The following is a 12,827-nucleotide window of genomic DNA, read 5'->3' on the forward strand; positions in this document are numbered from 1 at the left end:
GGGGGCAGAGAATGCAGGTCAAGGGTAAATTTAGACACTCCAAAGAAAACAGGCCCTTATTTGGATATTTAGACTCTAACTATTTGTGAAGAGATAAGTCAGAATGTTTGGTCACATGTCATCTGAACTACACTTCATCCTGCATCTAAAATTTAGGAAGAAGAGGCTGAATAATACAGAATTGGTTTCAAGGTAAGCATGATAAATTGAAAGGGGTTCACAAATTCTCTTTGCTGTTAGGTAGGACATTTCACTTACCCATTTGCTTTTCTGATTCCTCATATGTAGAAGAAAGGACTGAAACAAAATTGAAAATCTCACTAGTTAAAAAGCTTACCTTTTCAGAGAAAATCTCTCATTCATATTTGATGTGGTTCTAAGGTGGTCCATAATTAATTATCACTTGCAGAAACCATGATGGAATGAATACCTTTACTGGTTACTTATCTAGACACACCAAATGACTCTTCAAATAAATTCCTCAGACTTATCCAGACCAGTCCTGAGATGTTTGTATGAAATTACTCCCCTCTCTGCATTTGGTTAGACTCTCCCCTGCCCCTGCCCAGTCATGGCAGTCTGTTTTGAATGGCATGAGTCCAATCATTTTGCTTGTCTACTGGGACCCTGAGCAGTGACAAAACCCGGAGTTCTGGCTTCCACTTGCATTCTCTCCAGATTTGTGCTGAAGCTTTCATGGCTTCATCTAAGATAGATTTCTCCCCCTTCTCTGGTCGTACTTCTATTAAAATTCTATTTCTCAACTCACTGAGCCCAAGTATTTAGTCCTGGCTGTTGGACAGTCTCCTCTTCATTTAAAGAGATACGGCTGACCATTACATGATTTCATGAGTACATATTGTAGTAGAATTAGTGCCTATCTGTACACCCTGTAGATGGGACTTACTTTTATGGAATAACCTTAGGGAGACCAACCCTGAGTAAGCATTCACATCAAAGGTTTTAAAGTTCAAAACCTCTCCTGTAGTTTACAGCTAGATTAGATGATGGTATGTAGTCAAAGTCATATACAAGATGTGATTCTTGTCCTATGGACACAACAGTACAATGTAGGTAAAATGTCATTAAGGTACTAAAAATGAACTGTTACAGTGAAGTGATTTTAGTGTCCTTATAGTGGACTATAGTGGACTACATAGTGGACTATAAGGACTATAGTCCTTAAAGTAACAAGGCTTTATGAATATCATACTTTCTGCCTTCCCCTCCTGTAACCCCTACTATCACACGTAATTGTGCACGTTTTGCATTGCACCTCCCTAGGGGCCACCATTCATGTTGTAATCTAAGTAAATGGTACTACCTGGATGTAGTGTACAACCTGTGCAGCCTCACCTGATGTTCCTGCTCCCCACACCTACACAAATGCAAGAAGCTCCAGCCATGTCAAACCCTGAATGCACCAGGTAAAAGTTTAGTATCTCTTTCATCTCTGGTTACTTTTTTGCTTTGTGTCCTTCCATACTTCATCTTTCTGGGATGCTCCACTTCTTTCTTTAAGATACATTTTAAGTTATATTATTCATTAAGCGAAGACATGACAGTTGTAAATATTGAGTATTACTGAATACATGTCACTCTTTAGGTTCTGTTGTTACTGTTATCCTTACCATACTCTATTGTACTTACCTGTTTTTCCTACTGAAGTTTAAGGGCCATGACTTACATGTCTTGGCAGACTTAACAGTTATCATGGTGCCTGGCAGCCAGGTAAGCATATCACAAAAGTTTCTGAATAACTGGTTCAATAAATGTTCAAAAAATGAATGCTTTTTTCAGATCTCTGTTTTCGTAATAGCCACTGTAGTACAAATACCAGGTTAGAGAGGACAGTGGGGCAAGTGATGCAGTAGTTTAGCTGTTCGTTTGCCTTTTGTCCTGTGTAGTGATTTGTTTTGTTTTGTTTGTTTTATATGATCCTTTTTTCCCCTAAAAGAATGGAAATGGTTTATATATACACATAAATTATAGTAGGATAAAACATACTGTTGAATAAATATTAGTAAAGGTAAAATCAGGATGGGAAATTTAGATGCACCAGGTTTAGAGTTAATTAAAAAATCCATGCCACAAAGATGCTACGTATTTGATAGGAAGTGAGATACAACAGTGGTTCTGAGTGTCCGTCTAACAAAACAAAGATAGAAACCAGCCCAGCAGCAAAACTCATACTGTTCGTGGCCTAAATACAAATCATGTACTGAGGTCAACTTTATTTGGCCTTTGAACAATGTCATACGTGAAGGTATTTCTACCATGAGTCTTCCCCAGTAAGAGAACAAGTGATGTGGTGGGCAAATTCATCTAAACACTATGATAAATAGAGTTAATTTTATGGCTTTTCATTATTCCTCAAAATAACTAGATAATATGATGTGAACTTATACAGATTTTATATAATTATTTTTAAGTAGCCAAAGCACTGTGTTATAGGTATAGATCTTTGATGCTATGGCCAAGTGCAAGACAAAATTTAGTGCACTTGAAAGAGTGTGTAAACTATACATTGTTTTAGGCAATCACTCAAGAATATTTTGTCTCACAACCAAGTAGATAGTAAACATTGTCTAGGAGGGTTGATTCACACGTTATATTATCAATGGAAAAAAATGTAAGTTTGATACGATTTTGTCAAAAATCATGGGTATATTTACTTAATTTATTCTAAGATACATATCTGAGTGGATGGTCATCCCATGACCACACAGAGATTGGCCAAGGCTTAAACTACATTCTGGGTCTACTCTAGGATGTTGGAGAGTAGCTTTCAGTAGTCTCCTGATTTTCACCCCAGAAACAGTAAAAATAATTTTAGTTGTTAAATTTTCAAAAGAGACTTTATAAAACACTTTACATGGTTATAAATAATTGAAAACAACGTGGCTGACTTTAGTTATACTTTCTTAATGATCCCTTCACATTTATTTAGATTTAAAGTACACCTTTTTATTTCTAAATAAGTTGACCTGCCATTTTAGGTTGTTGGATATAGACCTGCTATTGTTGGAAGATATCCACCCAAAATAATTTGATGTACATAGTTTTAAAGCTCTTTATTGTTGTTGTATTGTTACTGTGGCAGTTAAGTGGTAGAACCTGAAGAGAGATTGTTCCTTCCTAGTTTGTACAGTAAGTCCATGCCGTCAGCACAGAGGGTCTTGTTCTATTCTCTGTAGCAGGAGATAGGGAGAATATAGACAAATCATCAGAAATTTGTTTCAAACCAGTAAAGTACTAGTTAAAAATAAAGGAGATTCCAGTATAATATTGCAGACTGAGCGTAAGCATTTGTCTTTCCTGTCATCAGGATCCTTACATCAAAGAAAGCAAATTTGAAAAAGAAAAAGAAACAAAACTTCTCATAACAGTTGTTCCAGGAAAATTTTGGAATTATGACTAATTTCCTCTTCCTCCCTAACAAAATGTTTGGGAATAAACACTGATCCTTATGAAATACTTGGGGGCTGGGTGGCAGATCTCTAGGGGAAATTTTCTTTTAAATTTCTAACTCAGAACTTCCCTAAACACCCTGGTGGCTGAGATTTATAGGAGCTATTTAAAAAATAAAATGTTTCGTCTTGTTTACAAAAGCTACTTGCAAAAATTCAGCTTTGTCAACTAGTTGGGTAAATGAGTTTTCTTTATTTAAATGAAGAAGGTGGTCTGTATTGCAGCACACTTGTAACTGCGTGGGATATGTAAATTCATGGCATAGAAAACCTGCACTTATCTTGCTATCTGAAGTTAAGCATTGCATATTCCAAAAGAGAGTGCTTGGTTTAAGGTGTAATCTGGTGAGTGATGTTCTCCAGTAGTATGCAGCAATAAAGTCATTGCTTATGAGGACTGACTATCTTCTGTTCTAATATATGGTGAAAAATATGATAGCAGAGAACATCAACAAGTAAGAAATTTCAGCAAATCTGAAAGGAAGTGTTTAGAGACAGGTTGATGGATGAAACATAGCAAAAAGTGTCACAGCACAGAATGTATTCTAGAAGTTGTGTTGGGGAAGTAGGCACTGATTGTCTTGATGGAAATCACACAGAGTTCCTGCTGAGAGTTGGCAAGTATTGAGGGTGCAGTGGGTGGCAGGTAGAGCTGAAACTAGGGGAATTAGTTCTAAGTCTGTCTGTGAAACCGAGGAAAGCCACCTCAGCTACACAGAATATATTCTTCTTTAAAAAATACTTTCAATTGTGGTAAAGTACACTGAACATAAAATTTGCCATTTTAAGCATTTTAACTGTTGAGTTCAGTGATATTAAGTACATTTACATTGTTGTGCAACAGTCACCACCATCTACCTGCAGAACTCTTCAGCCTGCAAAACTGAAACCCTGTACCCATTTAACTATATCTCCCCATTCTTCCCTCCCTGCATTTCTGGTAACCACCATTCTGCTTTCCGTATCTATGAATTTGACTACTCTAGGTACCTCATGTAAGTGGAATTATTTGTCTTTTTATTTAAAGATACAAAAATTATTTTACTGTTAATGTAATGGTTGTATGGCAACATGTTCGGAATAGTGAATTTATAGACACTTAATATGCAAATCATAATATAAGCAGCATGATAAACTAGGAACTTATGAGTGCTTTGGTTTGATGGAGTTTTTTTTCAGTTTTTTAAATTGAAGTATAGTTGATTTACAGTGTTTCAGGTACACAGCAAAGTGATTCAGTCTTACATACATGCATATCTATATATTTATTTTTCAGATTCTTTTCCATTATAGGTTATTACAAGTATTTGTCTTTTTGTGACTGGCTTATTTTGCTTAAAATGATGTCCTGAAGATTCATCCATGTTGATGCGTATGTTATAATTCCCTTCCTTTTTAAGACATAACAATATTCCATTGTATGTATGTACCACATTTTGTTCACTTATCTGTCCATGGACACTTGGGCTGCTTCCATCTTTTGGTTATTGTGAATAATGCTGCTATGATCATTGGTGTACAAATATCTGTCTGAGACTCTGCTTTCAGTTCTTTTGGGTATATACCCAGAAGTGGAATTGGCAAATAATATCAATTATATTTTAATTTTTTTTTGAGGAACCACCATACTGTTTTCCACAGCAGCTGTACCATTTTATATGTCCATCAACAGTTCACAGTGGGTCTAATTTCTCAACATCCTTCCTAGCACTTTTTGTTTTCTGGTTTTGTTTTTTGGGTTTTTTTTTTATAGTAGCCATTCCAATGGGTGTGAGGTGGTATTTCATTATGGTTTTGATTTGCATTTCCCTAATGATTAGGGATCTTAAGGAATCTTTTTATGTGCTTATTGGCCATTTATGTGTTTTCTTTGGAGAAATGTCTGTCAAAGTCTTTTCCCATTTTTTAATCAGATTATTTTAATTGTTGTTGTTGAGTTATAGGATTTCTTTACATATTCTGGATATTAAACCTGTATCAGATAGATAATTTGCAAATGTTTTCTCCCATTCCATGCGTTGCCTTTTTATTTGTTAGTTTTGTCCTTTGATGTAAAGAAGTCTTTAATTTTGATGTAGTCCAGTTTATCTGTTTTTTCTTTTATTGCCTATGCTTTTGGTATCATAGCCAATAAATCATTTTTAAATTGTATTCTTCACTTTTAATAAGAGTAAACAAAGAACAGATGTTCACAATTATATGCACACTCTTTCAGACAATAGCAAAGAGGAACTCCTTCCAAGCTGCTTTGATGAGGCTTGAATAATGCTGATACCAAAATAAAATAAGAACATTATGAAAAAGGAAAGTTACAGTTCTGTTTCATTTATTACTAGAAACACAAAGGAAGTATTTACAAATAAAATCCAATAGTGTTTAAAGCAGATATACACCACAGCCAATTTGGGTTTATCCCAGTGTATAAAGAAGGTTTAATATTAGAAAAAATCCATAAATATGGTTAACCTGTTTATAGGTTAAAAAAGAAAAATTCATGTAATCAGCTCAAAACCGAATTCAGAGGAAACATTTGATAATATACCCATTCATTATTTAAAACTCTTTCTAAATGAGAATTTCACCCAATAAACAGTATATAGCACTCAAAGAACTGTAATGGCATTTAAAAAGACTGGTAAATGAACATTATGATATTTAATAACTTTTTAACAAGGTTAAAATAATGACAGATTTTGAAGAATGCATAGATGCAATAAACTTTACGAAAAGGAAAGCCAGTGAAGAATTAATGTAGGATTCAGGAGGGTGACACCTTTGAAAGAGGATGGCAGGGAGATGGGAATGTGGAGTCTGGATGCTTGTCTGAGGGGCCCAGCGTTGGTTTGGGACGATGATTTTATATCAGCTTATTACAGAGTTAAAAGTAAGGAATCAACCAAATAAACAAAGTGGGTCCGTCTTGGAGTGATGACCGCCAATCATCATGGAATGAGAATTATGATTAATGCACCCGGGGTCAAATGAAAGAAAAACCACTTGACTGTAATGTGGGGATGGAAACAGTAGGACAGTACTTGAAAGGGACATGCTGGAGAAATTTTTATTTTCCTTTTTTTGAGAATTGCAAGACTTGAGGATGATTCTATGCTGTTGGAGAAGAGGCAGTATCAACAATGAAGCAGGGGATGTAGGAGAAAAGGAGAATAAGCAAAGGAGCTGGGGGCGCCAACCAGGAGGGCTGGAATCAGAGCATGGAGAAGATCTCCCATCCTGTCAAGGGAGAGAGGAGCCTGGCAGTTGTGCCGGCAGGAAGTTGAGGGATTTCTTCTCTTGTGATTAACATTTCCTTTTCAAAGTGGAAATCAATGTCATCCTCTGAGTGAGAGGACTAGTGGCTGGGTAGGAAGTGTGGGGCGAGCTGTGAGTGGCTGACATGGCGGTCTGATTGATGGGCTAAAGAACTCTAGCTCAGCACAGACACATCTAGATTTCTGTCCTGACCCCCAGAGGCTAACTGTGGATGTTCCTGTGTTTGTTCATTTCTATTGCAGTTGTGGTCTCCTTGTTTTTTCTCTTCCTGTCTCCATTTCCTTTTCTCCCTTGTCCTTCTCCTTCCCCAGTTCTAATTCAAAAATGTCCCCAGAAGGATAACTGACTTTGGCTTGGGTAACATTCCCATTTCTGTAGCAATCAAGCATGGTTGGTGAGTAGGAGCTAGCATTGCTCAGGCTTGGCCCAGGTGCCCACCCCAAATCATCCACAACAGACAGAGAGGTGGGATATGTAAGAAGATGGCATCTCATTCAAAGATGAATTTCTCAGAAGAAGGAAAGATACTATTCTGGGCAGACAAAACAATAGAAACCCAGCACATTATTCAAATAATTGCTGCTATGGAGATTAAGAAGTAAAACTAAATAGAAAAACAGTTTCTGAACAGTGCGGAGGGTCTGTTCAAAGTCAAAGAACATGAAAGTCTAGTCTGAGCAATTTAGAATATAATTCCATATGATTTTCAGCAGCAATGCTCAGCAACTCTAGTGCAAATAGATTTTTGCCGTCGTCCTGATTTGGTTTTTTTTAGAGATGTGACAGAAAAAAAAGGGCTAAGACAGACATAATGGCAAAACAGAGGATGAAGAGATGGATGGATGGTAATAATTAAAGATGTATACGAACGAAAGTGGGGAGAGGAGGAAGGACTGGGAGAAAACAGGATGAAAAAGTTTACTGGGAAAATGTATGTAATGGGGCTGAAATGGTCTGAGGTCATGGCCAAAGAATTGGAAGACAGTGTTTTAAGAGTGGATAATTATGCAGGATAATAAATTTTAGTAACTGACTATAGAAGTAGTTTACTAACTTGGAATAAATACAGTGGAAATTAGAGGCTAAAAAACAGATGCTAAGCTTGGGGTGGTTCATTCATGTAGACATTGGTGTCTGCCAGGCCACGGCAAGTTTCAGGCTAGAAGAGGACATTAACACAGATGGTAAAGGCGTCAGTGAATGAGCGAGTGTATACTTCTTTGCCCTTGCTAAATTTATTATAGTGATGATCAGGAACTGTTTGACCCCGAGGGTCTTCAAACTGGAATATAGTTTCTTGCCCCATATTTGTCTTAACGTCACATCAAAACACTTTGGGTATGGAGTTTAAATTAAAAGGAATTTTATTGAAGAGAAGAATGGGTTAATGAATCATGAATATATTTAACATAGTACTTATTATGTAGTTAGTATCAGATACTGTGAGAATGATCAAAGTTACATTCTCTGACATTAAAGAGTTTGTAATTTTTTGTGAAAGTTAGGAGTACACATACAAAACAATGAGACAATAAAAGACTAGTATAGGGTGAAAAGAAGAGTAAAAATGTAGTAAAATTGGCCAAACACCTGTTTGGAAAAACGTTAGGCCAATTTTTATTAGGCTTTTATGTGAACTTACAAGAAAAGGAATGATATAAACTGCTGTAAGAACTCCTCTACGTGTAAGACTTGGAAATGTGTGTGTGTGTATATATATGTATACACACTACATATATACACAGATATACATATTATATGTAATTTTTTCACCTAAGGTGAAAACACATTGTCCAAAAATAAGATGTCCTTTTATTCTTTATTCTCTGCCGAGATCCTCATTCATTGTCTATAATATTTTAACTTTTCTGACTCGGGGGAAATTCCTAGCATCCTTATCTTCATCCTTTCCTTTTGCCAAAGCATATGCCTTCTAGTTTGGGAATTTCAAAAAGGCATTACTCATTTTGAAAATAACTCATAGAAAAAAGTTGCACTTAATGCAGTGGTTTTTCCTTTGGTTCCTTCCTGAAGTTTTTCATAATTTCCACTGATCCACATATAGTTGAAAGACTAATTCTTTTCCATGCTCTGAGGGGACAGCTATGGTCTCTATTTAGCGTGAAGAAAATCAAATGGTTTTTCACCAGGGTTAGTAGAATTTAAACTATGTAATTGATCAAAAGTATGCCCTTTGTCTCTTTGGGAGTATCCACAGTGTGCTTCAGCCAAAACACCTTTTCAGCCAGTCGCCCTGTTTTTATGTAGATTCCATTGCTAGGAGACGTGGCCTTACTCTTGTCATGGTACACTCCACAGTGCCACAGCCAACAGACCCTTTTGCCAATAAGATTTGTTCCTGAATCTCTCAGTTCAGAATAAAAAAAAAAGGGATCTTTCTATTGCAATGAGGCCACAGAAGTGAAAAGGGTGTTTATCGTTACAATTACATCATACTCAGCAGGTTGCATCGGGGGATCAGTTAAGAAAACTTGCAAACTAATAATTTCTTTAAATCTTCCAACTAAAAAAGCCAAGGATAATAATGATGGTTTTACTATTCCTGTTACAGTTCTATCTTAGTAGTATAGCCCCAAAACCTTGGTCTGAAATTGAGATTAGGTGAAAGATTAGAGAAGAAAATATCAAAAGATATTACCATCTTAAGGGAAATAATAATTTAAAAAATAAACTGACTTGAGAAAAGATAATAATGGCTCTGCCAATAGTTTTACCTTCAAATAGAACCTTTTTTTTGGTATGTATGACTCTTGGGGGAAAAAATCTCTGTAATTTAAAATTGTGTTTCAACTTCTTTTTTCCTATTTTCACTTTATTATTGATTGGAAAATGCTAAAAAGCATGCTTGATCTACAACACCTGTGAATTCTAGTACTTTCAGAGAAAAGCGAACTTAAATATTGCTTCCAAATGAAGTAAGACCTGCAGAGGGAATATGAAGGAGAGGAAAACCCTTCATCCGTCAAGCTGGAGGAGTGGTGTGGGGAACAGCCATGTGCCCCCCAGATGCTCTCTCCTGTATTCCCAGGAGAGAGCAGGGGTAAGACTCTGACAAACTCCAAGACTGAGGATTACTTCTTTGCTCCCACAACCAGAAATACCCGCAAAACAGCTGTCACCCCTGCTGGCTCTGCCTTGTGTGCACCTGGGTGGAGGATTCAGGTGTGTGGGGATGAAAGCACTGTTGCCAGTTATGGATTTTGTTGCTTTCAGGCCGTGGGTATCAGGTTCACAGAGAGCTGAAGAGAGAGGGCCAGGTACTCCTCCCAGGAGTGAGGTGAGAGGTGAAGAGTGAGAAGGTTGGTGCTGGCAGATGCACAGCTGGTTTCTTTTCCTGTTTTCCTGATTTAGAGAGCCTGACTCAGGTCAGCCTGGCCTTAGGGCTCTTAGGCAGGGGTAGACATCAGTGTTGTTAGCACATGTTCCATAAGTCACTCTGTCAACCAAGCACTCAACTTCCATGCCGACCAAGTGCCCTGTGATGGGCTGTGGTCCTTGTTGGAGGCTGGAGTTAGCTGAAATACATAGGCTTCCCAGGTTGGCTTATTATTTGATAACCTATCCAACTACTAATGTTAAACCATTTGTCCAATGTAAATTTGGTGGGAAGGCTGAGGGGTGACTAGGGAAAAAGGTGATAGGGAAGATTATGGGTGACATCCTGTAACCTTTCCTAGAATTCACCTGTCTCATGCAGTCTAGTCTAAACTTGCCAACAACCACTCACCAAAACAAAATTAACTGAAGTTAACAGGAATCATATTTTTTGGCAAACAAATGAGCAAATAGCTATTATTCATCAATGAAACCCCTTAATGTGAATTGTGATAAAGGATTTTCCTCACTGTTTTCAGATATTACAACGGATGACCAGTGAACAGTTCCATCAGTCCCATTAAGATTGAAATACCTGGAAATTCATCTTTGGAACTGGAGATATCTTTACTAGTTACCTTTTTCCATATGATGAGTATTGCTATATCATGGTCTCAGAGCCAAACTACCTGGGATGAAATACTGGCTTTGCTACTTACCAGCTGTGTGAGCTTGGGCAAATTACTTAACCTCTCTTTTCCTCAGTTTCTTGACTCATAATGTAAGAGTAATAATAATAGTACTATAGGGTATTGTGAACATTAAGTGAGCTAATATATGTATCATTCTCTGCATCTTGCCTGCCATATAGTAAAAACGAATAGCTGTTAGCTGTCATTGTTTTCCTTTGATACTTTGATGAGATATTGAAATGTCTACCCTAGAGGCAGGTAGTGTAATGATCCTTTAAGCTAGATCTTTATGGTGCAATATCAAAGATCCTAACTTCAAATAATCCTCCCAGTAGGCTGCTAGAAATCCCATCTATAGATTTGCTTCTTAAAGTGCCTATGGAGACATAAACTTTACAACTACAAACTGCCATTCCTCAAGTTTTTCCTTTTGTCCCCACTAAACTGCCTTCCTGCTCATTCTTCCCCAGATGAATAAGAGCTTTCTACTTTGGTATCAATTTATACTCCAAACATATTTTCATCTTGGCACTAAATTGTATGTTTATTTCTCCCACTGGACTTTAAATCGCTAGAAGGACCTCGTTCTTTTTGGGGGTTTAACACAGAGCTCAGGATGTAGTAGGTGAATAATAAATAAGTTTTAAATGAAACTGATTGAACTTTTGAGCTCTTAGACTCTCCAAGCCTCTCAATCTATTCTTCCTCTATGACTTGGCATCATTTTCACTTCAAGCTAAACACCTTTCCACCATAATGGATAACTTCAGTAAAACTTATCAGCACTCTCAATTTCTTCCCTTCCCAGTGCTCTGCCACACCCATTGCTGGCTTCCAAGAGTGATTTGCTTTTCTATTCTTGTTTCAAAGGTTTAGGACTCTGCAAGGAAAATAGAAACTCTGTAATCTGCAGAGAAGTGACATGTCATGTTTATGAATTTCACCTCCAATGCTTTTTGGAAATTCTATACCTGCTCCTAGACACTTCCCTTTTTATTTCCCTTAATGGATAATCCAGAATACCTCAGAAGTCCCATTCTTCTGCACATCTCATTCTTAGCAGGTGACTTATTCCTTTACTTAACTGAGAAAATAGAGGCCACAAAAATTGAATAACCTTACTGCTCTTGCTTTTCAGTTCCTAAATTATCTCCTTGCCTCTGTCCCCTACTCCTTATTTTCACCCCACTCTTGAACCTGTCTTCTTCTAGTTCCTTCAAATTCTAAATCGGTCAATTATATCTCTTTTCTTTGATTTCAGTCTCCCCCTTCCATTGCCTATTTTTTTTTTTCTAGATCAGGATACTTGAGTATTGTAAAAGCTTTCCTTGTGGTCCTACCTCCACTGAATATCTTGAACTAGTAACCCACATTTTCGTTGTCAACTTCTTCAGCTCGTATTCACCCCTCAAACATCATTCTCTGGCTTCTGTTAATATCTCTTAAAAATGCTTCCCACTGAAGTTATTTTCAGGTTGCCAAATCCAAAGACTCTGTTTCTTATCACCTTGTTCTCTCTTTGGGCAATGTATGAATAGCTGCTGGCCATTCCCTTCTTGGCATTCTCTTCTCCCTGATACTCCATGTCATGCACACCCCTAGATCACCTCCTGTCTTCCCGATCTATCCACATATGTTTCATTAATTCACCCTTCTCCTCCCACTCTCACATATTGGTGCTCTCCATAACTCCTCCTTGGACATTTTCTCAATTTTCCTTTGGTGGGATCGTCTGGTTCCATGGTTCCAGCTACTGACTAATTATCAACCCTCCAAGGAGTATCTTCTTTTTCTCTTTTCTCCAGAGTTACAGATGTAGGTTTCCAACTGCATACTAGATGTGAATGTGAATGTGAATGTGAATGTGAATGTGAACGTCTGTTAAGCATCTTAAATTCAACATGGCCCAAACAAAACTCTTCATCTCATTCCTTCTGAATCTGTTCTTTGTTATGGTTTTCTTACATGAAAAATGGTCATTTTACTCACTTTCTCAAGCTGGAGATACTGAAGTTGTTCTATGCCTATCTCATCCTCACCCATTTTTTAAAAATTTTTA

General features: G+C 37.2%; 1 protein-coding gene across 1 annotated transcript in view; it reads left to right on the forward strand.

Moving 5' to 3' along the window:
- Nucleotides 1-1,284: 1,284 nt before the first annotated feature.
- Nucleotides 1,285-12,827, forward strand: part of LOC140695739 (uncharacterized) — a 134,798-nt gene continuing 123,255 nt past the window's right edge. Inside the window, exon 1 of the mRNA XM_072958929.1 lies at nucleotides 1,285-1,427. Coding sequence (XP_072815030.1) covers nucleotides 1,419-1,427 — 9 coding nt within the window. The 5' untranslated portion in view covers nucleotides 1,285-1,418. The remainder of the gene's footprint in view (nucleotides 1,428-12,827) is intronic.

The sequence above is a fragment of the Vicugna pacos genome, chromosome 3 (assembly GCF_048564905.1).
Source record: "Vicugna pacos chromosome 3, VicPac4, whole genome shotgun sequence".
Classification (NCBI taxonomy): Eukaryota; Metazoa; Chordata; class Mammalia; order Artiodactyla; family Camelidae; genus Vicugna; species Vicugna pacos.